Source organism: Pleurodeles waltl, chromosome 12 (assembly GCF_031143425.1).
Source record: "Pleurodeles waltl isolate 20211129_DDA chromosome 12, aPleWal1.hap1.20221129, whole genome shotgun sequence".
Classification (NCBI taxonomy): Eukaryota; Metazoa; Chordata; class Amphibia; order Caudata; family Salamandridae; genus Pleurodeles; species Pleurodeles waltl.
Genome location: NC_090451.1, coordinates 607,481,154 through 607,508,278, shown reverse-complemented (window position 1 = coordinate 607,508,278; position 27,125 = coordinate 607,481,154). Strand labels below are relative to the sequence as shown.

At 40.6% G+C, this 27,125-nt stretch overlaps 1 protein-coding gene across 3 annotated transcripts in view; it reads left to right on the top strand.

Moving 5' to 3' along the window:
* The window catches only part of ARHGEF11 (Rho guanine nucleotide exchange factor 11), a 787,362-nt gene that overhangs the window by 743,849 nt on the left and 16,388 nt on the right, over positions 1-27,125 (top strand). For 2 of the 3 annotated variants that reach the window (XM_069217872.1, XM_069217871.1), the window contains 3 exons: positions 2,335-2,430; positions 12,954-13,249; positions 18,006-18,189. In XM_069217872.1, coding sequence (XP_069073973.1) covers positions 2,335-2,430; positions 12,954-13,249; positions 18,006-18,189 — 576 coding nt within the window. The remainder of the gene's footprint in view (positions 1-2,334; positions 2,431-12,953; positions 13,250-18,005; positions 18,190-27,125) is intronic. The other variant, XM_069217873.1, reaches the window with a different exon arrangement.

The following is a 27,125-nucleotide window of genomic DNA, read 5'->3' as shown; positions in this document are numbered from 1 at the left end:
CTCGCTGATATCACTGCCACAGCCTTTACTGGGAACTCAAAACAGCCCTGACATGTTTTTCAGACCAGCCACCGGAGAGGGGTGGGGGGAAGCAATGAAGCACTCCTGCTTTTGTACTTTTGTTACTGGGGGCCGATATTGCTAAATTGCCCCCACTGCTGACAAAACGGTCCCCAACATTCCAGCCTCCCAGGGAAACACCCAGTGCCCGCTGCGGCCAGTCCGGCCCTTTCCTTTACCACCAAAGCTTCAAAGAGGAGCACCCTCCTCTGTTGGCTCCTGAGGTGTGGGCTTCCTTCTTTGCTCTGTGGGCCTGAACTATCCTACAGTCTGACAGCTAATTAACTGATGCAGATTTTCCTCTCCACCCCTTCCTCCTCAGGAGCTGAGAGAAGCTCTGTTATTTGCTCCTTTGTGTGGGGAGGCCTTTGTTCCTTCTGCAGGAGAGTAGTGTAATTAGCTTGGCCCAGCAGAGTGACAAAAGACCTGTGCTCTGATGCTGAGCTGAGTAAGAGAAATATGACACTTCTGGATCACCCATAAGATGCACGTATAGCTTCTGGGGACATGAAAAAATCCACCTTGGCACACAGGTTTCACCCCATTTTGATATCTTGATGGACATGTAGGCCAAAGGGAAGCGAAACTGTGTTCTAAGGCAGATTTTCCCTTATGTTTGTAATAAAGTATCACTGCAGACAAAACAGTAAACCACTGACTTTCCATATGAATTTCCACTGATATTATAAGGCCTTCCCCAGATCAGTATCTAATCCTGCAGAGTCCTCTCTGAGCAGGCTACCTGTGCGCAGTTACCTGGCTGTGCATGACAGTAGTTTCTGACGGCAGCACCCCCACTTGTGGCTACCCATGGGTACACATGTTCATGTGTAACCTGCCAAGTGCCCCTTACCAACCTGCAGTGGCCTTATCTTAAAAGGTAGACCCTGGTGGTAAACATGCGCAGTCTGTGTGATTACCGAGGTTGAGATCCCAGTTGTGAGACTCAGCTACAGTAAATACTCAATAAAACAGATGATCAAAAGGCGAAAAATCCAGCCTGATGAAATGGGCAGAACTCATTTCATTCCACAATCATTTTGGCTTTTTTTTGTAGTGAAAAGGTTTTCACAGCCTCACCCAAAGCACAGCACAGTTACAGCTTGGGGCTGTAGCAGTGCATGCTTCTTTAACTCAGTGAACACACATAAGCGTTTCCATCATCAAATCAAGTATTGGTACATTCAGAAATACATGCCCAACACACAAAAACAAGGTCGATACAGCACAGGCAGGAGCTGTGTATGTTACACACAAGCACAGACATACATAACAAATACAGCACAAGTAGCAATGGTGTACTCTTCCTTACACCGATAGGTAGCAGTAGTGCACTTATCCTTTAACGCACCGGATGGTTGCAGCAAATTAGGGGGCAGTACAAGCTTTCCTCACAAATACAGATGGTAGAGCCACAGATGCAGCAGTAAACGCTTCCTTCTATATATTGAATGGGTACATCATGGGCTCTATCAACCCTTGTCTCCCTACACACATAGAATAGGTAAACGTCAGGCAGCAGAAGAGCAGGAATACATGCCACATGCATTGCTCCATTCATGAATCCACCCACCTAAGCAAAGAACAATAGTAGTGAAGTACAAGACTGTTGCTCGTGAGAAAAGGAAATAATGATTTTTCAGAGGCATGCATGACCCATCAGCTGTTACCCACAGCAAGACCTGCACAGTCAAGGGGAAGGAAAATGAAGGGAAAATGCTGGAAGAAACTCGTGTGAATAGTCCCTTCCTTGATGTGAATTAGAAGATGGCGAACAAGCATTGCAAGTGATCTGTGCAAACAACCCAGTGCCTCATTGGTTGTTGATAGAAGTGGGATCCCATTCATTACTAGACCGGATGCAACCTTCCTATTGCTGAAGTTTTTGTGTTTTAATCTAACCACCTACTATATTATGTGCTCTTCTTTTTTATGAGACGAAAGGTCGATTTATATCGAATTCCGTGGTGCTGTTAAGTAACTGGACTGATTGTCGGCAATCCTATTTAATTTCACAAATATGGTGTTCTTTGGCTGTGGGTTTCTTTTTTTCTACTCTGTCTCTTTTGTTAAAAACGTTCCATCTTGGCAAATCATTTGAAATTGGCTACTAACCAACTTTTGGGTGACTACAATTTAATTTCTGTTTTGATCTGATTCCTTCCTTAATCTTTTTTTCTGTTTGTCTTTTTCCTCTCATTTTTTTCATATTGTCTCTCCTCCTCTGCCCACCCACACCCCCTTCCCTTTTCCTTTGTGGTGTTTTCTGCACAGCTGAGGTGGTGGGCAATAATACCATCATCCCGTTACCAGGCAGCTGCCAATCAGAAACTGAGTTGCAGAATGTTGGAGGCGGAACTAACTTAGCTGGTAATCATATTCTAATTTTCCGGTCATGAGAGAGTTTGAGCGGATGCAAGGTAGACTGTTTTACGAAAACTAAGGACAGCGCCAGAACTACCGTATCCTGTTTACGGTGTAGTTGAGTGTATGAAACAGAATGAAAACGCAGTGGGAGAACCTCATTATGGTTATTGTGTCCATATAAACATCGGCAGTGTGACTCACCTAATATACTTAGACTCACCATCACTTTACAGTAAGCAACTCGCTGATTTTCATCAGTTGATCCCAGCGCAATAAGTTATGACCTGTTCTTGTTTGGAGGTATTGACACAAAAAGTTTTGATTTGTGTTTTTGGATCATTAGAAAAGTAATTTAGCTTAGGTAGACATTGCTGATCCGTACCAAATTTTTCTGGACAGCATTTTTAAAAATGGTGGATGTGTTGCAGTGATGTAATATTTCAGGAACCATGAGACCTATATACTTCATACTGGGGTTAAAACATATGTTTTTGGGGTTCAGGTAGTCTTAGACACAGAAAATAACTCCTCAGAGCAACGCTTCTGCCATTTTCCAGAAAGGCAGCTATATTAGAGGAAGAAGACACATATATAGAAATGAAACAAATAATAATGGTTTTTAATCCTTTTCTGTGTACACTAAACAATGTTTATGATCTGAATATGAAAAAAAATGTTTATCACTCCCATTTAGACCCATTTTCATAGTTCACTTTATTTGTTTCGGCAATCGCTTGTGGTACATTTGCAGAATGTTGAACATTTGAGAAGAGCATATCAACAGGGACATCTTTTTGTAGCATAGGTTCTGCAAGTACTTGTACGTGTAAGTTCTGTGGGTAGAGGCTTTAGAAAGATTTCTTAGGTTGTAACCCCCATAAATGTCTTTCCAAATGAATTCACACAGATCTTTCTCTACATATGCATGATCCAAAACATTTACACTTCTTCTGAACAAGTGTCCACGCACAGAATATGATGTCAGTGGAAGGTCACGTAGTGGGACTGATCTCTTGAACTCACTGTACCCAATATCGTAAAAGTGTGATTGTCAGAACTAATTTTCCACACATGCACAAGGTATTTTTCTACATCTTTAAAGTCACATTCTTTTTCTGTCTCAGCAAATTCTTTTAGAAACTTCACAGATTCAGCAGTTAAAGCTCCAAGCTTTTTTCCAATTTTGCTCAAAGTGTCATCACCTGTTAGACTATGTGCCTTGACAAGAACACTGGACATCCCTGGGTCAAGTTTCTTGGACAGAATATAAAGCGGAATTAAGTGTCTTTTCTCACCTGTTCCACAATGTATCCATAACTCAGACAATCCTTGATTTATGAACATTTCAACAAATCTAAGAAGCACAATAATAACATCTGTCATTTGACAGTACAATGATTCGATTGGAACCATTTCAAACAACCCACTCAGCATGTGGCACAACACAAAGGCCAACTTCCTCCAACTTGCTGTATTTTTCCTCTAACAATATGGCCCGTACCTTTTGAATATATCTCTGCAGGCACCAACTCCTCATTGACAATCTTTCCACTTGTAATAATTGGAAATTCAGTGTTCACCGAAGCATCAGCAGTGTTTTGTAAAGTTAACATCTCCATGTTCATCTTGTTCGTTGTTGATGACCAGAATTTATCAAGTTGCACAGGTATAGGAGTTGAATTTTTGATGCAGGCCAGGTCAATTGTTCCACTTGTAAACATTCGTCTGATTCTCTCACTTTCTTTGACAGATAGTTCAAGATTACTGTCAAAGACAATGTGCAGTTCTTGCAAGGTGCATACTGACTTTGATATCCATAGAAAAGTCTGAACGACCTCTCCGAAGTTTGGCATTGATGAAATCTTGACAGTTCGCAACTGTGACCTATTGTCCACAACAATAGCAGTTTTCAGGGAGGGCAACTTTTCAAATTGAAATTCTTCAAATGAAAGGTTTTTTAGAGCTCTTGTATGAGTTTGTGCTTCACTGGTTTGGTTGCAGCATCTCCATCAAATAAATCATTTGTTCGGAAAATGATCATGCGACAGAATGTCCTTGATAAACTCACCCCCTTTTTTTTTGTTGCTAAATCCATCTCTCTATGTGCTTGCAAAAGTTGATTTTGTGTAACCTGTTTTGTAGTTGCTGGTTGGATGAAGCTTTTAATATGGCAGTTAAAGAGTGGAAATTTAGCTTTAGTGATTGTCAAACAGCCTTTTCTCTTTCAATGCAAATCTTTCCTGCTTCCGTTCTGCACATAGTTTTGATCCATGTTCCAGGACATCTAGTAGACGTGTTTTCATATTGTTATACACATATTGTTTGGTCCAAAAGTTGTGTAGTCGCACAGGCTCAGTAATTTCAAAGGGGGTTCCTTGCAGCTGCATGAAATGAAGAAGGCTGTCAACATGTTTATTAAAATATTCCCCTCTCTTTTCCACAGGTTTGAGGTGAGAAACAGGTTCACTATGGTCCATTAATTTTGAATTTGTCATCTCTCTGAAAACATTGTAAATAGAAAGGTCTTCATGGTAAACTAGCTGCTATTGAGCAACATATTCACTTTTACATGTCTGACCAACAATTTCCTTGAAGCTTTTCTGTGATCTTTGGTTTGTCTGCTCCAGTTTCGGATCTGGAGCCACAGCATTGAACCTGTCTTTTACCACAAAATGTATTTGGATGAATTTTCTGTACAGGTATGGTTTTTCCACCTTTAGCTTCTTCACTCTTTCCAAATACCAGGCCTGTATCTTAGGTTGTGTATGCAATCCAACTCACGAAACACAGTAATCAGTGAATCCACAGTCTTCATGTGCAGCTCCCAATCGCCTTCCCTATCCGCATGTGCCAAGTTTTTTGCTAGAGCTATAATGTATAAAACATTTTGCTAGTACTTGCAAAGCTCTGATTTTTCTTCACATTCTTTGACAAACTCTACAAACTTGGTTTTCCGGTATTCGGATTTTGAACTGGGTGTATTGAACATTGCCTGGCTTTGCATTATGTCTTTTGAATCAAGTGCACTCAGTGCCTCGTTTACTTCTGAGATAAGATATGCAAAATCTAATTTGTCATTCTTGTTCCAGAAAGTATTCCAACACAGTGTTTCTATAGACTCACATATGAGGAGCATACCTTGTAACAAATAAACATAATGAGTTCCGCTCAATACTGACTGGACAGTCTTGCTTCCAGATTTCAGCCTCAGTAAGTGCATTGTCTATGCCACATCCACCGAGATAACTTCCTGCACACCGACACACAACTTTTGTCATGTGGAAAATGCCCATCATTGGATAAAGATAATCAAATTCTACTGACTGGATTGCTCATAAAACTGACAGCTACAATATGAAAAACACCTTGATCGCAGAAAAGTGGCAGGATAGGCTGGTCTTCAAGCTGAGCACGCACACCTTGGACATTGTTCAGAGCTGTGTGTGCTGTTGATAGTTTGTGACTAGATATTGTATTACTGGTAAAAACCCAATCTTCTTCAGTGGGACAGTATTGTGGGAGATTAGAGAATGAGGAGGAACTGGCTTTTTTTTTTTTTTCATCCTTCAGTCAGCACTGAATAAGGTATGTGATAAATTCAGTCACATCAGCTTTGAAGACCGCAGCATCAGGTAAAAGATTATTCATGTCCTCAGCCACTTTGAAATTTTCTGGTAGACTGGGACGTGTTGATAGCTTGTAGTGATTTTGCACACATTGGCAAGGCAGTTGGATTATGTGTTTATGCCTACAGCTGACACAGCTTGTTTTACTGCAGCTACTTCATTGGTAGAGTCAGCCAGTCAAAAATCTTTATTTGGATATTTCATACATATCCATGTAAGAGCATATGTACAAAGTTAATTAATAAGTTAAAAAGATAAAAAGAAACATCAATAAATATCAATATGATATATGTACATAAGATGATCATTACAATAATTGGAACCTCTAAAGATTTGCTTACCTGATCAAATAGTCATCTGGACATCTAAACTATTATTTGCCAAACTGTGCATCAGTAAATAGCAAATGGGATATATGTACATAAGATGATCAGTACAAAAATTAGAACCTTTTAAAATTTACGTACCTGAGCAGATAGTCAGTTGGTCATCTAAAATATTATTTGCCGAGCTATGCAAATTTATAGCAAAATGCTTAACAGTTAGAATCAAGATATTTCCTTTCTTTTATCACTGCAGCAATAAAGCAATAAATAACCATACAAATCAAATCAGACTGGAGTAACTGCAGATGAAAAATAGCTTCCTTACACCTCCTGATATTTAGTGATTTAAGAAGTGGCATTAAAAAGGCCTTCCTCTGTTCTTTGTACAGCTTCCGGAATAAAAACATATGCATTTGCAATTGTGCTGTACGCATATCACATGGACAGGGTATTCGGTCCCTATTGCTGTACACTTTAGGGGGATAAGTCACTAAAAAATGGGCCAGGCCCAGGTGAAACCTGTCAGGAAAACTCTATGGTGCTGCTGGACAGTTAAAAGATAGGGTTCGATTTTAAATGTGGTACATAAGGGAAGATGAGCTATCTTCATGCCTTTCCCCAAATCGTGCCTCTCTCTATCAGAAGCCAATTTCTCTTGAAATTCATTTTTTACTACTGGGATGTCCTGCTTGACTATGGCCTCAGGGTTAAAGAATAAGTTTGATCTGTTAAGGCTGCTCAGGGATTCTTTAATGTACATAACCCAGGGACACCTCTGTACTCCATCCAGCCTCATGCAGTCCATAAGCAGTCTGAATGAGAGCTGCTTCCGGCCTAGTCCAAACAGACATCCAGAGAACTAAAGGGGCTAACTTAATCAAGTCCTCCAGAAAAGGGAGACCTAATTCTGCATGTGTAATTGTAGCAGGAACACTCTATAAGAGTAGACATCTCTGAAATTTGTTTTCTCTTATTTGCAGAGATGATGCGCCCATATAGCCCCAACCCAAGCTCCATACCTGACAATCGATGTAGGCCTTGCCTTATACATGGTGGTGATGGGCTTTGGTGGTGCACAGCCTAGTTTGGTAATGAATTTGCATAAAGCTGCCACTGCTTGGTTGCATTGTGCGACCCTAATTTCTCTAAGGTGCTTCCAGTTAGACCCATTGTCAAAGGGAATTCCCAGATACGTGAAGGTATTCACACTGCTCAGTTGGATACCTTCAATATAAAACTGAGGGGCTCTAGTCCTTGGGCGGCCACAAATTAAAGTGTATGATTTTGTTTTATTTGTGGACAATCCCAAAGCCGTCATGAAATCCACAAATCTGCTTAAGAGTTTTTGGAGGCCCCTCCCAGTCCGTGCCACCAGAACACAATCATCGGAGTACTTTAATACTGGTTGTGGTCTGTCTGCGATCTTAGGGGGATCTGCCTTTTCGTCAATCAGAGCTCCCTCTAGACCATTTATACAAAACGTAAAAAGGAAGGGTGCAAAAACACAACCCTGTCTTACCCCTTTCCTAACCTTAAAGAGGCTGGTACATTGCCCCTCTTGCCCAAATCTGACCTTAGCTTCCACATCATTGTGGAGTTGGGCCAACAGGGACACTATCTTTGGATTAGCCCCTTTATCGGTTAGCATCGCTCATAATTTGCTTCTGTCCACATTGTCAAAAGCTCCTGTTAGATCCATAAATGCCAAACAAAGACACCCTTGCTTCGCCCCCACATACTTTTCTCTAATCAGGTGGAGATTCAAACATTGGTCCACTGTCCCCACTGCCTCCCTGAAGCCAAACTGAGACTTGGAGATAATGTTAGTGTCTAGAGCCCAGGCTTCTAAATGGTCCAGGAGGATTCCCCCAAAAATCTTTGCAGTGGCGACAATCAGAGAAATTGGACGATAACGAGCAGGGTCACTCCGGCCTCCCTTCTTAAAGATCGGTACAATAATGGCACTAGACCATGATGGAGGGAGGACAGAGGTTGATGCAGCTCTGAAAACGTTTACCACAATTGGTGCCCAAAGATAAATGTTGTATTTAAGGAGATCAGCTGGGACCTGGCAGGGGCATTTACGACGGTCGTTTCCCAGTCATCCAAATGACCTTCATACAGCTTTGTAAAGTGACTGACCCATCTCTGCTCTGGGATGTGTACCTCAACACCTTTGTGTCCGAGCTAAAAAAAAAAAAAAAAAAAAAGAAGGGGTATTGACGACTTTCCAAAATTGTGCCCTGTCATTAATAGCTGAGGCAATGGTCTATTTCTCCCATGCTTCTTCTATTATCACTTTCTTCCTAGCTGAAACTGCCTTCTTGTACTGAGCCCTGCATTTCGTGACCTCTGATTTGTTTCTAGGAGTGGATTTTAACACCCATATGAGATTTGAATGGGCGTGAGTGGTTGATTTATCAAACAATTTTACCAGTTTGATTTGGGGAGATTGGGTATTTTGAGCTAAATGTGCCCTAACTGCCATGCAGATGTCTGCGAAAGCTCCCAGGACCTGGGTCGGGGGTAACTCAGTGTTTAGGCAGGTCTCAAAAATGTCCAAGTTTTTGCCCAAAACCCTACTTAAGAGAGTTTCTTTGTGCACTATTTGCCTTTTACATAGCACACCTTTATTCCTGTGGTATTCCCCAGGGCCTCCCATTTTCTGAAGACTTCTCTTTTTGAAACCATATTGGAACGATGGGACCAGCGGATAATGATCGCTGAGGCCACTTGGCACAGCCTTAAAAACACCCAGTTTTTCCCACCAGGACATTGATATAATTACATGATCTATTACAGACTCGCCCCCCTCTCAATGAGAGGAATATCGGTCAGAGTAAAGGTCGGTGAGATGCCACTTGCCAACACTAAATCATGAGTCCTATTAAGATTATTTAACTTGTCACCACAGGGGTTGTGGGTAAAGTGTAAATATAACTATGAAATCCTTATCCAAACAAGAAATCATTTCTTCAATGGACTCTCTAGGGCGTGTATAATCTCAACGTTGGATCTCACGAAATTATTAGGGTAAAAATTGACCAGGAGCATTAACGGGCTGCCCTTCATGGACAGCAACACTAGTTGATGGCAAGGGCAGTCAGTTCTACATTTATTTACCTTAGCGCCTGAGGCGATGTTAATCTGGATCATCAGCCCCCACTGCTGCGCCCGACAGGTTTTCGCATAGCCAGGGTTGTAACTGACTGAAACCCATTGATATAAATCGCTCTATTGTCCCATGTTTCTTGGAGGCAAACCACCTGTTTGTTTTCTAACAAGGCAAGTCAATCATTACTACGGTATTTCTCCCCAATACCTGCTATGTTCCAAAAAAGTGTCTGCCATTACTGTGTGGAAGATCTTTCAGCCCCCACATGCTGCGAAATGGAATTTTGCCCTGTGTATCAAAACTCTCAAATTCCGGTCATTGGTAGAGTCTTAAAAAAAGCTCCATGGCAGTATTGTGTGCTGGATGTTCCAGACGTAAAAGAGCTGCCTTCAAAATGAACATTTTCAAGAGCAGCAATTGTAAATTCTTCCCTGGTAAAGTGACTTGGAAGCGGTGTGCTATTTGATTGACAAGATTTTATAGCATGAGCTGCTAACAAGTTCCTGCTCCGTATTGTGTCATTATAACTTGTTGATACACCAATCCTATTCATTAAAGTGATTAGCTCTCTACTTTTGCACTTGTCGTAGATTGCGTGGGTAGTCATCATGTGTAGCAGAGTTTTGTTTTTGCTGTGATGTAATTCATAAATCATGATTTGGAAAAGAAAGTACATTTACACAGCCCAAACCTGTCAGTTCATGGGATTGTCTTACACTTCTTCGCTTATATCTTCAAAGCCACCATCAATGTTGTTGGCTTCTGTTCCGAACTCAAGAACTTTAGTTTATGACAGTTTTGCTTTGCTGATATTAAACAATGATGTCAAAAATGTTAAGACAACATCAGGCATTCTTGTTGACTCCCGTGATTTGCGGAGCTCTGGGGCATCACAAAATATGTCATTAAGTCCAAAATCCAAATCTTCCAGGACATATCTGAAAATGGTTCCTGATAATTTTACTGCATCCTGTGATCTTATTTTGGCAGCAAGAACTTAAGGAATCAAATCAGCTGAGAACACCATAAGTGTCTCCTTCTTTTTGTTAGCCTGACAAAAATGAATTCTGTCATTGTACATTCTCACCAGAAAAATCTTTATTTCATTATAATGGATCAATACAGTTTCATCAGTGTTGAACATTATTTCTCTGATCTCACCGAGTGTGAACCCGTAGCCAGCACTCAAGAGTGGCTTTACAATTTAATTTGTTTTTTTAAAGAGTGCAAACTTAACTAAAGGCTGGTGGTTACGTTGCTACTGAGAGCTCCTTGTACATTCATATTTTAAAATTTATGCTCACATGCACTTTGGGTAGGCATATAGGCATACAAATCCGTTGCAAATACATTCACCTTACTGTTTAGTTCAGCTGCTCGGCTGAAAACTTCATCTTGGAAGAAACTAGCTGCAGATAAAAACATGTTTTCCCTTTGAGACTCTCACACCCTGTACTTAGTTTTTTTGTCAATCCCTTTGGCCCCTGTTCTGGCTAAACCACATATAACACATTGAAGATCCTTTGCTTTCTGATCAGTTGTTGGTGATGGGTGAGAAATAGCCATCGATCTTCTAAGTGGACAGGCATTGGATTTGGTTGTCGTCGTTTTCTCTGAAGACTCGGATTCTTGTTGTGATTCATTGGTTTCTGCTATTTTTTGACATTTTTTTCCAGGTTTCTTTCCATTGTATACAATTAGTAGCACTTGTTGTTACAATAATAAAATATTTGGTCCTCTTCATCCATCAGTTTCAATCTTTTGTGAACTTTGTCTTGTATTTCTGGAGTATCTCAAACTATCTTCTGTCCAGCCGCTGTTGGTGCTAGCTTTTCTTTTGGATTAGTTTGGCATATGACACATTTTTCTGTGTTGAAGGAGTCCTCAAATTGTGTAGTTAGCAGCACTCTGTCAGGAGGTAAAGATCCTCTGCTACCACCTGCTTCGCTCATGTTTACAAATTTGAATCAACAGAAACCCTTAAACAAAAACACTATTAAAATAAGTTACCAATATGATGGTTAAAACACATAATTATAGAGCTGCCATTTGGGAAAATAGCAGAAGGGTTGCTCTGAGGAGTTATTTTCTATCTCTATAAGACTACTTGACCCCCAAAACCTGAAATATTGTGTCATCACTGCAACACATACACCATTTTTAAAAATGTTGTCCAAAACAAATTGACCCTGATTAGCAATGTCTACCCCAAGCTAAATTACTTCTGATGATACAAAAACACGAATCAGAAATGAAAATCTCTAGACAACAGTTTTGTACGGAGATATATCAAGGGGGCAGGACTGTACCCTTCCGCCCTTGACTTCTCACCTACTTAGGACCATTCCTCTTAAATCATGCACTTAGATATGCTTTGGCGGTAGGATAATGTTTGGTGAAATTTTATGGCATGTTTCATCTGTTTTCTGGCCTTGAATTGTGTGACTGTGCTCCAGGCTTATGAAAGTACTAATATTGTTTCGTCAAGATACATTTACTGGTTTAGTCATTATATTAGTTTATGACGGGTTTTATTTTTCTTATAAATGCCTTTCACTGGGGTTTGGAATTCTGACTACTCATGGAAGGTGTTAGTGTTCTCAAAAGATGCAATCTTTGTGGCAGTGATTGCTTTGATAACAACTTTGTTAAGTGAGAGATCACAGTGGTTCATAGAGCATGGTTGAAAATTTTGTACAGTGGTGAGTGGCTATCTTGAGTGTTTTTGAGGCCTCCGTTTTGACTTCTGGCTGTGACTAAGTCAGAATTAATGGGAGCTTTCAATTACCTATGGATATGTGAATTTGTTGTGACTGGTAGCTTTCTCAAATCGGAGTGCATCTCATGTTCTCATAGAATTGTGGTAGCAGTCCTCTTGTAATGGTTTAGGACTTCTTGCTATGATGTTGTTACCTTATGCCACACCTTTGCACATTGTTAACCAATCTGGCCTGGTTACCCCACTAAAATGATTTCAGTGATGCCGTAAATTTAGAAGGGCATCATCGCTTCTTTTACAAGCCAATGTCAATCTCATCTGATTGAAGAAATTTAATTTTAAATTATCTAGCCATTCTTCTCAGAGTGTTGTTCATAGCAGCCACTGAGGATTTGATAGGCCTTCTAGCATGGTATTCAGGTAGCTAAAACTATTATGTGCTTGAAAAATGTTCTGCAGTATTCAATAGCAAGGGAGTTTCTGCCCTTATGAATGTTGCTAGAATTCTGTGGTTCCTAATTTAACATGTTTTATCATGAAGGTATTCTTAAAAAATTATGTTTAAATGGCAGGAGAAAATGTTGTTCTGGCAGGCAGGGCATTATTACAGAATGTATAATGTAGTAACTACTATATCTTGTGGTGTGTGTGGAAAATGGTTAAATTCCGATCTTAAAAGTCTGAATGTGACAAAACCATGTTACTGATGCACGTGCAATTTTTTTCTCCTCATAATGCAGGAAATTATTTTTATGTAGCAATGCCGGCTGAGCCCCTTGATTCCTCTACAGATGATGACCACGTAGCACCTTTAGGGAGCACTTCTCAGACCGACAGGACTGAAAGTGAGGCTGGCCCTAGTACTTTGACTGAACAGACGGTCAGTTACATCAACTCCAGTGAACCCAGACCTCAATTCAAAAGCACAGAGGTTGCTCCTTCTGCAGAATCGCCAGCTCCAAGCCTTGTTATTCGTGACGTGGACATGATCTTCAAGACGATAGAGCAGCTCACGCTAAAGCTGAACATGCTGAAGGTGAGTGTGCTTGATATGCAAAATAGTATTGTAGAATGACTGATTCCCTCTGAACTATGACACTATTAACCAAATTACCATATCGCCCACCAAAGCATACTTGTTTTCAAGTTTTTAAAAATAGTATGCCATCTAGCAACAATATGGGCAGAATTCTAGAGGCAGAGATTTGTGAACACTCAGATTTGTTCTTATGGCGAGTATAGAGCAGCTAAGTTATTTAAAAGGTTAAATGTTCTTTGGCTTTTAGAGGTCTTTAAATGTATTTTGACTTTTACAAATGGAGGTTCTAGTTGTGCAATCTTTCAATTGCATTTGTGATCTATGAAAACGTACGCTAAAGACAAACTGTATTGTATTTTAGACATCCTTGCATAGGTCATTAACCAGGTCGGACCTTTAAAATAGCAAAATTATAATCAATTATGTGATCACAATCCCATAGGCTGACAATAGAAACATCCTGTATAAAATGTTTAGGTATAACTTCCACCACGCAAGGCGAGAACATCACATTTACGTACTGTATTACATTGAGAAGAAAAGCTGTCTTCTCCTGTGTCACACAAAATACAAAGGTATTTCAATGTTAACCCATACACACTTCAGCATGCACCACTTTTCAGGGTGGCAAATCTGTGATTCAATCCTCTTCTGACACCAAACTTCTCCTACTACAGACTTCCTTGCAGCTTGCCTTGGGAGGTTAAAATTATTTAGAAATGTCACCTGCCTGCTGCATAAATGTGAAATACTGTTGGTCGCTCTTCAGGGTGGGGTGAAAGCTCAGGCATAGAACCTGGTGTGTCCTACAGTGGTTTGAGGATCAGCTTATTAACACATTCGGGACTGTTATTCTTTAGTATTACTTTTCCATATTTATTTATTACATTTTCCACAAACACTGGGCATGAACATACAAATTCTCAACATTAATTTCCATAGTAACCAATGCAAACAAAGAACTCAAATTTAAATAATTCATAAGACCTTCACAATGTCCTCGAGTGACTCGTACAATTATCCATAGCGTTCAGAGATCATATGCGTTTTATTATTTTGTAAGCCCAGTTGCCACCTTCAGCACAATGGGACATGGATTTTCTTTGGATATGTGGAAGGAGGGAATCTCATGGTTTGCAGCATGTTCTATTGTAGATCACATGCTCTGCACATTGCTACTATTTAATGCCGGGCACGGACGTTAATCAAGCCACAAAAGGGTTTCAGTATTTTTGGCAGACGTGCTGCTTAGTTTGTGACCCACAGAAACAAACAACTTACTCCCTTTCCCTGCTAGTTTAATAGAGACAGAAGCAGTAGTGTGCCCCTCTCCCTTGTAGCTTACACAGTGGCTGGATCAGGAGTACCAAACAGTTAGGAGCGCACCTGCCTGACATCCCAGCAATTAATCTGCCCCATTGCATCATGGTAGATGTAGTATCTTCAAAAAACGAACTCCATTAATTTTTAAATATTTCACCTTTAAGTAGGTACAGCCTTTACTGTGCATCTCTGGACACATGTGTTTCTGGGTTAGTCCCTTCTTCAGCAGAGAACATATTTGCGGGGTGCTGGGAATGCTGCCATAAATCCCCCGGTTTCAGTACCTCTTTCCTGGCATGCTGGTGCCTGCTCCAGAGCTCGTCAGCCCAGTAGCTCAAGGGAGCCTTTAAAGTCACAAACAGTTAGGAGCGCACCTGCCTGACATCCCAGCAATTAATCTGCCCCATTGCATCATGGTAGATGTAGTATCTTCAAAAAACGAACTCCATTAATTTTTAAATATTTCACCTTTAAGTAGGTACAGCCTTTACTGTGCATCTCTGGACACATGTGTTTCTGGGTTAGTCCCTTCTTCAGCAGAGAACATATTTGCGGGGTGCTGGGAATGCTGCCATAAATCCCCCGGTTTCAGTACCTCTTTCCTGGCATGCTGGTGCCTGCTCCAGAGCTCGTCAGCCCAGTAGCTCAAGGGAGCCTTTAAAGTCACAAACAGTTAGGAGCGCACCTGCCTGACATCCCAGCAATTAATCTGCCCCATTGCATCATGGTAGATGTAGTATCTTCAAAAAACGAACTCCATTAATTTTTAAATATTTCACCTTTAAGTAGGTACAGCCTTTACTGTGCATCTCTGGACACATGTGTTTCTGGGTTAGTCCCTTCTTCAGCAGAGAACATATTTGCGGGGTGCTGGGAATGCTGCCATAAATCCCCCGGTTTCAGTACCTCTTTCCTGGCATGCTGGTGCCTGCTCCAGAGCTCGTCAGCCCAGTAGCTCAAGGGAGCCTTTAAAGTCACAAACAGTTAGGAGCGCACCTGCCTGACATCCCAGCAATTAATCTGCCCCATTGCATCATGGTAGATGTAGTATCTTCAAAAAACGAACTCCATTAATTTTTAAATATTTCACCTTTAAGTAGGTACAGGAGTAGCATTTAATTATAGGAAAAATGACGGTCCTGTTCTTTGTCTGCAAATATGCTGGTGCAGATTTTGCAGAACTTTAGGTAAGTAACAAATCCCTTGGGAAGGAAGACCTGGTACCAAAGACAACATTGGGTGAGAAGAATTCCTATGATGGAGTGTTTAGCAGATAAATTAAGTGTTAGCTGGTGGTAGTGATATCGGAATGTTCATGTTAAGCATCCCATGGAAAGTGTTAGTGTTCTCAAAAGTAGAGATCCTCACCGAAGGCTTAAGGGTAGGCTAATATTCTTTAATAAAAGATGACAATGTCTTGACGAAATGGGCCCCTGCAGGAATACAAAGTGGTTGGGTGTGAGAATCCTTTTAGGGAGTTTGGTCTCTTTGTCTAGAGTGATCCCTTTAAAGAGTAGTGTTGCTCAGTGCAGTGTAGTAAATAACCTATAAAGATGTCTGTAGTGCTGATTGAACACTGTATATGAGTAGTGTGAGATGTCTTAGGTGAAATTACAGGACTTCCAGGAGGAGCTGTATGCTCAGGCATTGTAAGAGGAAGTGGTTCACTAGCAAATGGAACCCCTAGTGGCACAAGTTTGAGTGACTTAGCAATGACCACTAACTTAGAGTTGATGTGACAGTGCTGCAGTTTTAGGTGGAGTACATTGTGTAGTCGGTGTAGGCCGAGGTAATGAGGGAGAGACAGGGAGCTTGAAACACTGAAGAGATATCTCTAGTAGGAGAATAAGCTCTTGAATACTTGTGACTTTGTCATAGCAGGCAGGCTCTCGTTTATGTTGAGTAGGACGAAGGCAGGCAGATGGCTACTATACCTGTCCTCCACGTCGTATAGCTTGAAGGGTAGGGAGGCCACAGGTAAAGTCACCTCTAGACCTTCCTCAGGGGTTGACCAAGGTACTCCTATTTACTTTTAGTCTGATCTTAAATCTGGCCTTCAGTACTTAATGGGACTTATTGACTCAGATCAGAGTTCATACTCATCAGGAAGATATGAGTCAGGAAGTCAAAGAATGCATTCATCATGAGATACTTTCTGTGGATTTTTCAGGCACAGCATTGGTGTTTGACGAAAAGGATGGCATTTTATCATAAAATAAAAATGCGTTCAGTAAGAAAGTGACAGAAAAACACTTAGCCTTCAAAGATGTGAATTTGAATCAAATGTAAGGATTTTGAAAGGCTATGGATAAGGAAAAGCAACAAAAACAATTAGCTGGAAGAAACAAACTGAAGCAGCTGGCACTGAGAGGGCAATATGGTATACTGCTGAAGTATGCTTACTTAAAGGGAGCAATGTTAGGTTTTAACCACTGTTAGTTGCACCCAATTTAGCTACCTTGTAGTTCCTTGTGCCATTCTTAATAGTTTATAAAAGATTTTTTCTTTACACTTGTGTCACTGTGTTTTGTGACAGTTTTGATTAAACAAATGGCTTCTTTTTCAAATGCAATACATTTTGGCCAAAATGGACTACAGACAGGCTGCTAAATGTGTGCTTTGTTTAGAAAAGCTTGCTTTTCTAAAGAAAAATGAGTATTGAATGTATTTCATGAAAGTGCAACAGAATCTGACACAGTGCAGGACAATTCATTACTTGTGGTTATGAGTGTCGATCCCTAGGAGAACAAGTTATTACCCCTGTGAAAGTATTTTTTTGTCCATATTGTTTTGTATGACTAATCAAATTTGTGAGAGAAGCTTACAAAATACTAAATAAAATTGCTTATTTTGATACAGGTTTCTTTGAATAAAATGTTTACACAATAAACTTCAAGGGGTTCGGTACAAACTGTGTATTAACTATTTCTAATGGAGTATTCTTCCATATTTCTGGCCAGACCTTTGAAAAGCTGTCTGGACCACAGGGTCTTGAAGGTTACGGCTGTCAGGTTGAGCAGATTCTCAGAACAATCTAACTCTTACACAACCAGAAAATAAAGTCACGTAGCATATGTAACACACCAGTTGCTCCTTGTAAACCCGCATTCAAAGGTTGAATCCTCACTGGGCCTTCCATTCACTCCCCTTTTAAGAAGTCAGTAACTTTCACTGCCCCATATAATCAGAATTAAAAAGCACATGCACTACTTCCGCAGTTCTCTTAAAGTATAGGGTGGAGGGGATTAAGCTGTTAAACATTTCCAATCTACCATACTTCCCAACATCCCCCATATCAATTAATTTATTTTCTTCTAATGGTGTCCTTGCACATATCTTGTAAATATGGAACCTTTGGTGACCCAACTGACGTTTTCAGTTGAATCATGTTGCATTCATTGTTGTGTCCTTTTCTGTTTAACCATTTTAGGAAATGGAAGCAGCACACAGAGAGTTACTGAAGTCTTTCAGAGGAGCCCCTTCGGAGGACGGTCCATTTGTCAATGACTCAGAGAGGGAGATGTACACACAAAGGGCAAGCCTTCACAGTCCCAACGGGGAATGCAATCCTTCCTTTACGAGAGACTTGCAGTCAGAGAAAGTAGCTGAGGATGGTAAGAAGACTTGTGTGTTATCCTGCATTGAAACCAAATGGAATTATTTATAAATACCAGTAAAAATAACAAGGCAACATTTAGTTTTTTTTGTTAAAGCTTGACCACAGACAATTTGATCTTTACAAATACTAGAACATCCATTTTTTAACAAGGACCTAAATAGAAAAGCCTCTTCCACTGTCAGCACAACTTGAAAGCAAAACTTGTCCTGAGAATGCCGTCATGGGAAAGTTCATAAAATAGAAGTATATTGGGTTCCAGATTATTCCCCTGCCTCCCAACAAAATCAATATCATTTTAGGAATTGGTAAATTACATTGGTTTAGTATGGCATCCTTCTTCTCGCTAGTAGGAAAAAAGTTTACTGTTCACTACTTTTCAAAGCGTGTAGATCATTGGATGTCGATTGATAGGCAACAGAATGCTAAATTATTTTCTTGAATTCTATCAAAAATTAATTCTTTTGGGAAAGCATGGCTAAAGAGGTCCAGTGCTCAAACACGACAGTGTAATCATGTCTTCGTAAGCAGGACTATGAACATTTCTATAATTGGAAAGCTGAATTTATTGACATACTTTTGGAATCAGATGAGTACTAACTGTAGGTCTTGACCTTGTAACTATCCTAAAGCCCCAGATTGTATCTTGAAAACTCCAAAAGTAGTTCCCCTGCACACCAGTAGGTGGCACTTGCAATCCAAGTCAACTTTGTTCTGCTCTGGAAATTATGCACAACGGAGTTTACATGTAAGAGCTGCGCATGTGTGCTGATGTTAGTTATTTTCTTCAGATGCGGATCTGGAGCTCTGCTCTTCTTCTTTACTTCTTGAAAATATATTTTTTTTAATACCATTTTCAGTAAATTCTTTCAGTGTTACAGGGGTGACCCGCTAAGACTACAGGGCTTAATCCTTCCATGTAGAGTCGCTAACATATGTTTGTGACTTATTCCCCCCAAGGTGTGCCTGATGTGTTTAGGTTTAACTCACAACTGAAAGGCCTGCAGCAACTGTGCCCTGATAAATACAAAAGCCATTCAGGAACGCAGAGCTCTACATGGCAAAACACCACAAGACTCCAAGCAGCCCTCGCTCCAGGTTGAAGATGAGTGTGGACGAGCTCTGAAGTCATTCCACTGCAGATCTTCACTTTCACTCGGTAGGTCCAAGAAGAAACACAGTTCCAAGCAGGATGCTCCCCCTTCCTTCCATTCTCGTTTTCTGGAAAAGTTGCAGCTGTGCCTCCAGGTCTCGCTCCTGTTCCAACGAGGACCCGATTCCAACTATGCATCCCTTGTTCATGAGTCTATCAGTGACATCAGAGCAGATCTGAGCCTTTTGAGGGGCCATGCTTTACATCTTTGGTACTTTTCCTGCTCCCTTTGCTACCCCAATGGACCTCAACAATACATCGGGTCCTCCAGTCTGGATACCACTGGCGGATCAGACCACTGTGTTGTCTGTGTCCTTTGATCTCACTTTGTATTCCACATCAGCTTTGATGCCGACTTTGGGTCTGGTGCTAGAATCTGGGACTGGACATTGATGCCAGCACTGACGCCATTGGCGGAGTCACAACTTTTTGTGGTATTCAACTCAAGCCAATTTTGCCTCTACCGACGACACACCTATATGCTGATGTGATGCAGCCAATACTAAATCCCTCAGACACAATTCCATTCCTGTACAGTTGCGCACAGCCACTACACCAACGTTTTGGCTATGACTGTAGCCCGCACCAGCAATACAGTGATAAAAACGGAGGGGATGGAGAAATAGTTTGCCCCACTTTATGATGACGATAATTGGTATGTGGATATACAAAATGCCAGTGGGTTGTTTAACTCACCTAATTCTGGTGTGGACCAGTAGTGGAGTAAAGCACATCCTTTGTAGCTCTGGAATTAAAAAACAACATATTTGCTGAGGTCCTTCTGCCTGACCGAACCTCTTTTACTTTTTAGTGAGGCCCTCACTGATACACTCATTGGCACATGGACAAAGTATGTTCTGGTCCTCGGGTCAATCGGCTGGTCGCACATCACCATAGACCAGCACTTGACAACTCTGCTTTCTTAACCCAGCATATAACTCCTGAGAGTTTGGTGGTAAAGCTGTCCATCAGCAGAGTCAACCCTAATGCCTTCCCCACTCCTGCTCCTGAAAGAGTCCAAACACATGATAGCATTTGGCAAAAGAACCTTCTTCTCGGCCAGCCTTTCCCTGAGATCGTTGTAAGCGCATGAGATTATTGGCAAATCCGAACATTTACAGTCACTCCATTTGGAAACTTGAAGTTCCTGCACCCACTCACTGTCCCAAGAGGAATGGACCTTTGAAGTGAGTGAGGAATTAATCAGAAGCTGAAAATCAATAATCTAACAATATAGATATCAGTTTCATTATTCTTATAGGAGTCAATAATTATATTTTTATATATGTTTTAAAGCTTTATTGAATCATTTTAGTAATTAGTTTCAAGTCATCAGTTAATCAATGAGTATATCAATACAATACAGAAAAAAATCATAAAGCACATTTCATATAAGTAAAGTCCCAAATTTAAGCTGAGTAGAGTGTGGATCAAGTAGAACCACTAAAGAGTTCTTAGTTCAGATGTGAAAGCATTTAGTCTTGTTGTATATCATAAGCAGAATGTCCCATAAAGAGAGGTTCACGAAATTCCTAAGTAACATAGAATTCAGGCAAGAGAAATAAAGGCTATCTAGTATAAAACTAAGAAGCATCTGCAAGTGGTCTGCAAAGAGTCTGGAGTGAGAATGTGAGTGATTTTGCTCTCTCTCTCCTTCTCGCGCCATCCTAGTCTAGGAACAAACTTTTTTATAATAATTCATATCAGTAGTTTGCTACAGTATGTTGCAGTAGCTCGTCATCTCATCCAGTTAAATAGTAGACTCTTATTGGGAACAGGATAGCTTCCATTGAGTAAGCTAATTAACAAAGATCATCCTAAACATAAGATACAAATGTACTGCAAAATCTTAACATGACTATCAGCTAGGCTCGGTTCCCCACTCTTCATTTTTATAAGACAAAACAGGTCAGGGTGGGTGCAAAAACATTACTCTGTGAGATCACTCCCTTTTCTATACCCTTCTATTGACAAAACCTATCCTGAAAAAAACATTCTACAGAGATTAAACTACACATTTGAAAACATTATTATATTTTATGGAAAACATTTGAGTGGGAATGATGAAGTATAATACTTGTTGTATTCTGTTGTCTCAAAATTAATTTGAGTCATCAAAAACATTTATGACCATGACCCAGGTCATAACAAAACAAAGAAGTAAATGAAAGAATGCATTTGTCAGTGAATTAAGCTAAATACATGTGACAATTTAAGCCTTCTGTAAAAATCTGCATTTAAATGCTGCTTTTCATGTTAAACCTTTGCTTTTACTCTATGCATTAATCACAATGATTTTTATTTAGTTAAATGCTTTTACATTGATCAACTCCAGCCGAGATTTTGGATGTTAACACATACTTGATCTGATAAACACATCTAGCAGCAGATTCCTTACTTTAGAATCTTCCCCAGGCAGAAGCCTGGTTCCATAAACTTTTTTCCCATAGCAGGTCTGCGCGTCAGAAGAGAGTATTGCGTGACTCTGTGTCGACGTCTTCCACTGGATGCGACGTCTGCAGAGTCAATATAGCACCTTCGCCGACACCATGTACTTCTTTTCCATGCTTGCAACTTGGATCCAGTGACTGTTAGTCAGGCTGTTTGCATCCTACTTCGACATTTTCATCATACTGACACAGAGTGCTTTTTTTTTTATGTCTTCAGGGTTTAAACTCTGCTATGGACCCCCCCACTCGATTTTTATGTGGTGCCTGGGCGAGCACCATGACACTGAAGAGTGTGACGTCTATTGTCAACTTTGGCCAAAGACTCTGCAGGAGCGTCGAATAAAGCTTCTGAAGTCCGTTTATGGGGCTGTTCAAGGAGTCATTCTTGTAGACACCATTCTGCATCGACGTCAAGAGGTAATTCTCGACGCAAGCGGTTGAGGTCACAGAATTTGCTGTCTTACCACATACGACCTCGCACCATTCCTCGGTCGAGGAGACTAGGCCGAAGTCTACCCCATATTTCCCTCTACTTTTCCAGAAGATGGGGCGACTCTTGACCAGATGCGTGAATATTACATTTCCCTTCATGCTGTCTTTGGTGAATCGCCTCCCTCTGGAGCGCCTATGGGTCCCAAGGAGGTACGACTGTGTCCACGCTGGGGGTAGCCCTCAGATTCAATTAGGCCTTCGGCGTCAGTTGACGAAGCCATCATGGCACAGGCACACAGCCCTTCGTGGTTACCACCTTTGGCTCTAGTATCCAGTCAGCCGACTGTGGTGACTCTGCTTGCAGCACCGATTGAAGTCAAATCCTTCTCTCAGGCTGAGGTCAAAATAAATGTTGAAGTATCACCTTCTCAATGTTGGGAACAGCACCACTTTTTCCTGTTATCCCTGAACTTCCTCCACAAAAGTACCCTCATGTTTACCCTACTGAGGGAGATGGTATAGAGGAGTTGGAACCTCATAGAGAGGACAACTGGTTAGCTGCTGTGGATAGGATTCTTCTCCAGTCTCAGGCCTACTTTTTCCCCCTGGACTTGCTACTGAGGCAAGCTCCTCTTTTGCAGACATGCTGAAAAGGGTTGCAGTAATGTTGAATCTGACTCTTTCTTCAGTGGAATTGGCTTCATAACCCCTGATTGACGTCCTCCATCAAAGCCAAACGGGGGTAAAACCAGTGCTTCCTTACAGCAAAGCCCTACACGATATTTTGTTAGGGGCTTGGGCGCTAAGCCTGATACATGGGCACCTGTTGACCGGCCTGTATCTCAAAGGCACCAACCTGCTCCTTGTGATCCTGATTCTTTAATAAAACATCCTACTCATCAAAGTTTGGTGGCACAGAACACTTTGGCCTCACATGATATGGAATCTCTCCCACATGTCCCATCTGATATTACTGGAGTCTAGATGTCTGTGGCAGGCATATTTTACCTCCAGATGTTCTGCTCTGTGCTCTGTGAATACATCATGTGTTCTTCGACATTCTCTTATTCTTTATGTGACTCATTAGCAAACATCTGCCTATGTTTCAGGAAGACATATGGAGCACTCTTACTCCTATGATTCAAGATGGCCAGCAAGCAGCTAAACTAAAAGTTCGCTGTGATATGGATACTACTGACTCTGTGGGTCGAGCTATGGCTTCCTCAGTTGCGATATGGTGCTGTGCCTGGTTACGTACCTCAGAGTTTTCAGAGCCAGTCAAATCCACATTGCTTCACAGACTCCGCTTTAAGGTATTTTCGGGACTGTAGGGGTGAAGCCGCAAATTACTTGGTTCCCCTCTACCTTTTGGCCTAGTTAATAACTCTTGTACCTTCTAGTAAGGTGTTATTTGTTCTTACTCATTCCACAGAAAAAAGCCACGCTTCGGCAGGGCCATGATGCTTTTTCAGTTATATAGCTGTTACAACCTAATCTTGGCACCCGGTGTGTTTTCCTACTTTCAGTAGGTGCTATTTTTCCCTAAATTGTTATTGGGGTGTGTAGTACCCTGGAATCCTGTGGACGTTTTCATGCCTGATGTTCAAGGCTACTTTCATTATCGTCATTACTTGGTGTATTATAAGTGGTGATTATCCACTTCAAATTTGTCAATAACAGCCTCTTGGAGGGTTATCATTTTGTTCAATACACCTGATATAAAGGTGATATCGTTTTCTTTACTCTGAAGAAAATGTTGTGCTTAAGAGTTGTTACCCTTATAGAATATACCATACTCTAAATGTAGTATTTGAGTAGTTGCTTGAATACTGGTGAGCAGTCACATATATGTGCACAGTTGGACTTAACTTGTGGGCTATTACACCTTAATTTCAGGGTACAGAGTTCCTCCCTCGGCAGAGAGTTAGTTTTTCTCAGATGTGAGAGTACGGAATTATACTAGTAACCCTTATAGGAACTTGTAATATTAACAGCTTCTTGGGAGTGCCTATATTTTATTAATCTCTGTTCAAATAGGTTTCTTTATAAATATTCTACAGCACTAAGGGTATCTGTTTACCAAGTCTTTTTTTTTTTTACTGTCAAATAAGGTAGCTGTTGATCTACACTAATCATGGTGTACCTCTACTTTTACCTATGATATGATAGTATCAGTTTTTCTATTTTTGGTAGATTTTGAAGCCTTTAGAAGACGTTAGAAGCCAGAAAGTATATTCTTGTGAACTTTAAGACTTTCCTTGTTAGGTTTTATATTAGTTAGCCTTCCCAGTTTGTCAGATTTTGTGCACTTAGGTGTAAACATTGGTATGATATTGACATATTCCTTGAACATTATTCTTTTATTTTCCTGGCTTCTTTCAGTCATCATGGGCCTTCATTGAGATGTTTCTCTCTGTAGATTATAATCTTACTATTGTATAGAATAATTAATATTATTGACTCTATAGGAGTTGTTCTGCGCTTGAGTTTTTGCATGCAAGACTTCCTTCTTTTCAGAAGGGTTTTACCCTTTTCAGGGGTACTTCTTCTTCTCTATGAAGATATTATTATCTGTTGAGCTTGAGGAGGTTATATTTTAATACCTTTTTGAGATATAACTGTTTTCATCGTTTGCCTGACTTTAGTTGTTGTAGGTTGGGTTCATACTTTGAGAATTGTTGTATCAAGACGGAATATACAAAATTGGACAAATTCTTTTTATTTCAAAATCTTGAAAAATTTAAATTTTTGCATCATTGACACCTTTTCAAGTTTATCTATAGATGAGTCTCACTCATTATAAGAATCACATACTGACCTTGGTTTTCGCCACAGTACCAAGGTCTCCTTTTTCATACTTGCTGTTTTATTCAGCCTTTTTAAAGATAAATATATATATATATTGTTTGTTACTACATAGTCCATTGTTTGTTATACTTCTATGCCAATAAGAATATATATTGAGGATATCTTGAAGATGTTTTTATCATTGCTAGCTACTTTTCTTGGAGAAAGGTTTTTTCTATGCCAATGGTTGCTATTGTTGTCTTCAACCTCTTTTTAAAGAGGGTAATTGTATGGTTTCTCTGCAAGAGATAAACATCTTGTGTGTGTCTTACAGTGCAGGTATGATAGGCAATACCTTTACATGGGAGGGGGTATTGTTCAATGGGATGTTATCTTGCTCTGTATGCCCCAAAGTAGAACAGATACTTTCGGACTCCATACAAGAACAAATAGATTATCTTTACTGGCTCATATGGCAAAACTATCCTACGGGCTTGGGTAGTGTTTCATACCTATGTTTTCTTTGTCTTTATGAAATCATTGATGTGGTGCTTTCCACAGTTTTAATGGGGTGTTCGTGCGTGGGCTCACATCCCATTAAGGAAGCAAGTAGCTTATCATTCATTTACGTGAGTTCGCCTCTAACACCGATTGGTCATATTAACATGGATTGGATTTTCACTAAACCATATTTTTAAATGCTTATAACTCCTTATACATGGCTCCTCCCATGAGATTTACGGAATGGGATATGTTAGGGCTAACCTACATTCGTGAATGAATGCTCGTTTAAAAAAAAAATAATCTTCTGGACCGGTTTTGTTCTAAGAACATAATTTTAATGGTAGGCAGTCACGGGTGATGGTATCTCCATGCTATTCATATTTTTATGGCATTTTATAACTGTGGTTCTTTACACAGCTCTGGTACTAACGAGGCTGGCTCTGGTACTAACAAGGCTGTCTTTCCTCATAGATATTCTTATGAATGCATGGTTTCTTTCTCTTGTACTAGACCAGTTTTCGTCTGGTTACAGAAACTCAGTGTTGTTGGGTCCCTACTGACACACATTTGACACACTAACACGGATGAGCTTTTTCCCATGTTTTTGGTTCCTTTCATAGGTGTGGATGCCGTAGAGTATATTATTACTTACCTTAATTATTATGATTGTCCGGTCTTTTTCTCTTGTTTAGACAAGTTTTGTGATACTTTTTACTTTTATGAACGACCCTTTCATCCTCCCTGCTCTGCAAACTGAGTCCTTTTTGGTTCTCAGCAGATTTTGTTATGAAAATCCACACCTTGAATTAAGAATTTGGTGATTATTCGACATAGGGGTGTCTTTGGCGCTAGCACACTATTTCAGTATACAGTTTCTATATATGGCTTCACGTTTTGAGCATGGAAAATAGTCACGGAAGAAACTGACGAATGTGAGGGGATTATATGGACAACGCTGATGTCACATCCGGTGGATGACATCAATACAGAGTCGCGCTGCACCCTCTTCCGATGCCCAGATGTGCTATGAGGAAAAAGTTTCGGGATCCAGGCTCGTTCCTGTAGAACATTCTAAAGTAAGGAATCTACTGCTAGATCCTGTCTCTACCAATATATTATGTTACCGAAGATAAGTAACTTGTTCTTCTGGAACATGGTTAGTAGGGCCTTGCCAGCAGTTCTAGAAGACTTACCAGATTTCTTGGCCTAAACCATTCAAGATGACAGCCAAGTTTGTCATCCACTTGGGCAGAGGCCTTGGTTGTCTAGGAAAAGGCTATTGGGACAAGAGTGGTACTTCGGTGCCAAACATGGATGGGCTCCAAAGGCACCCCTACTGGTCATGCCCTTCAAAGGTTCCTGCCTGTTTGCTGAAAAGGCAAACTCTGCCCTGAAGCGTTTTATAGAGAGCCGAGCCATTGCATGCTCTTGACCTTTTAGCATCAGACCTGCAATGCCCCAACAGTTACACCCTTTTCAGGGATATGCCAGGGACGTGATGTATTAATAGAATCAGAACCTGCCTCCTCCACAAGAAGCCTCCCAGTCCTTTCAAGGTCAAAGCATGGACCCAACAGACTGATTCATGTGTGCCCACCTTGCCCCCGG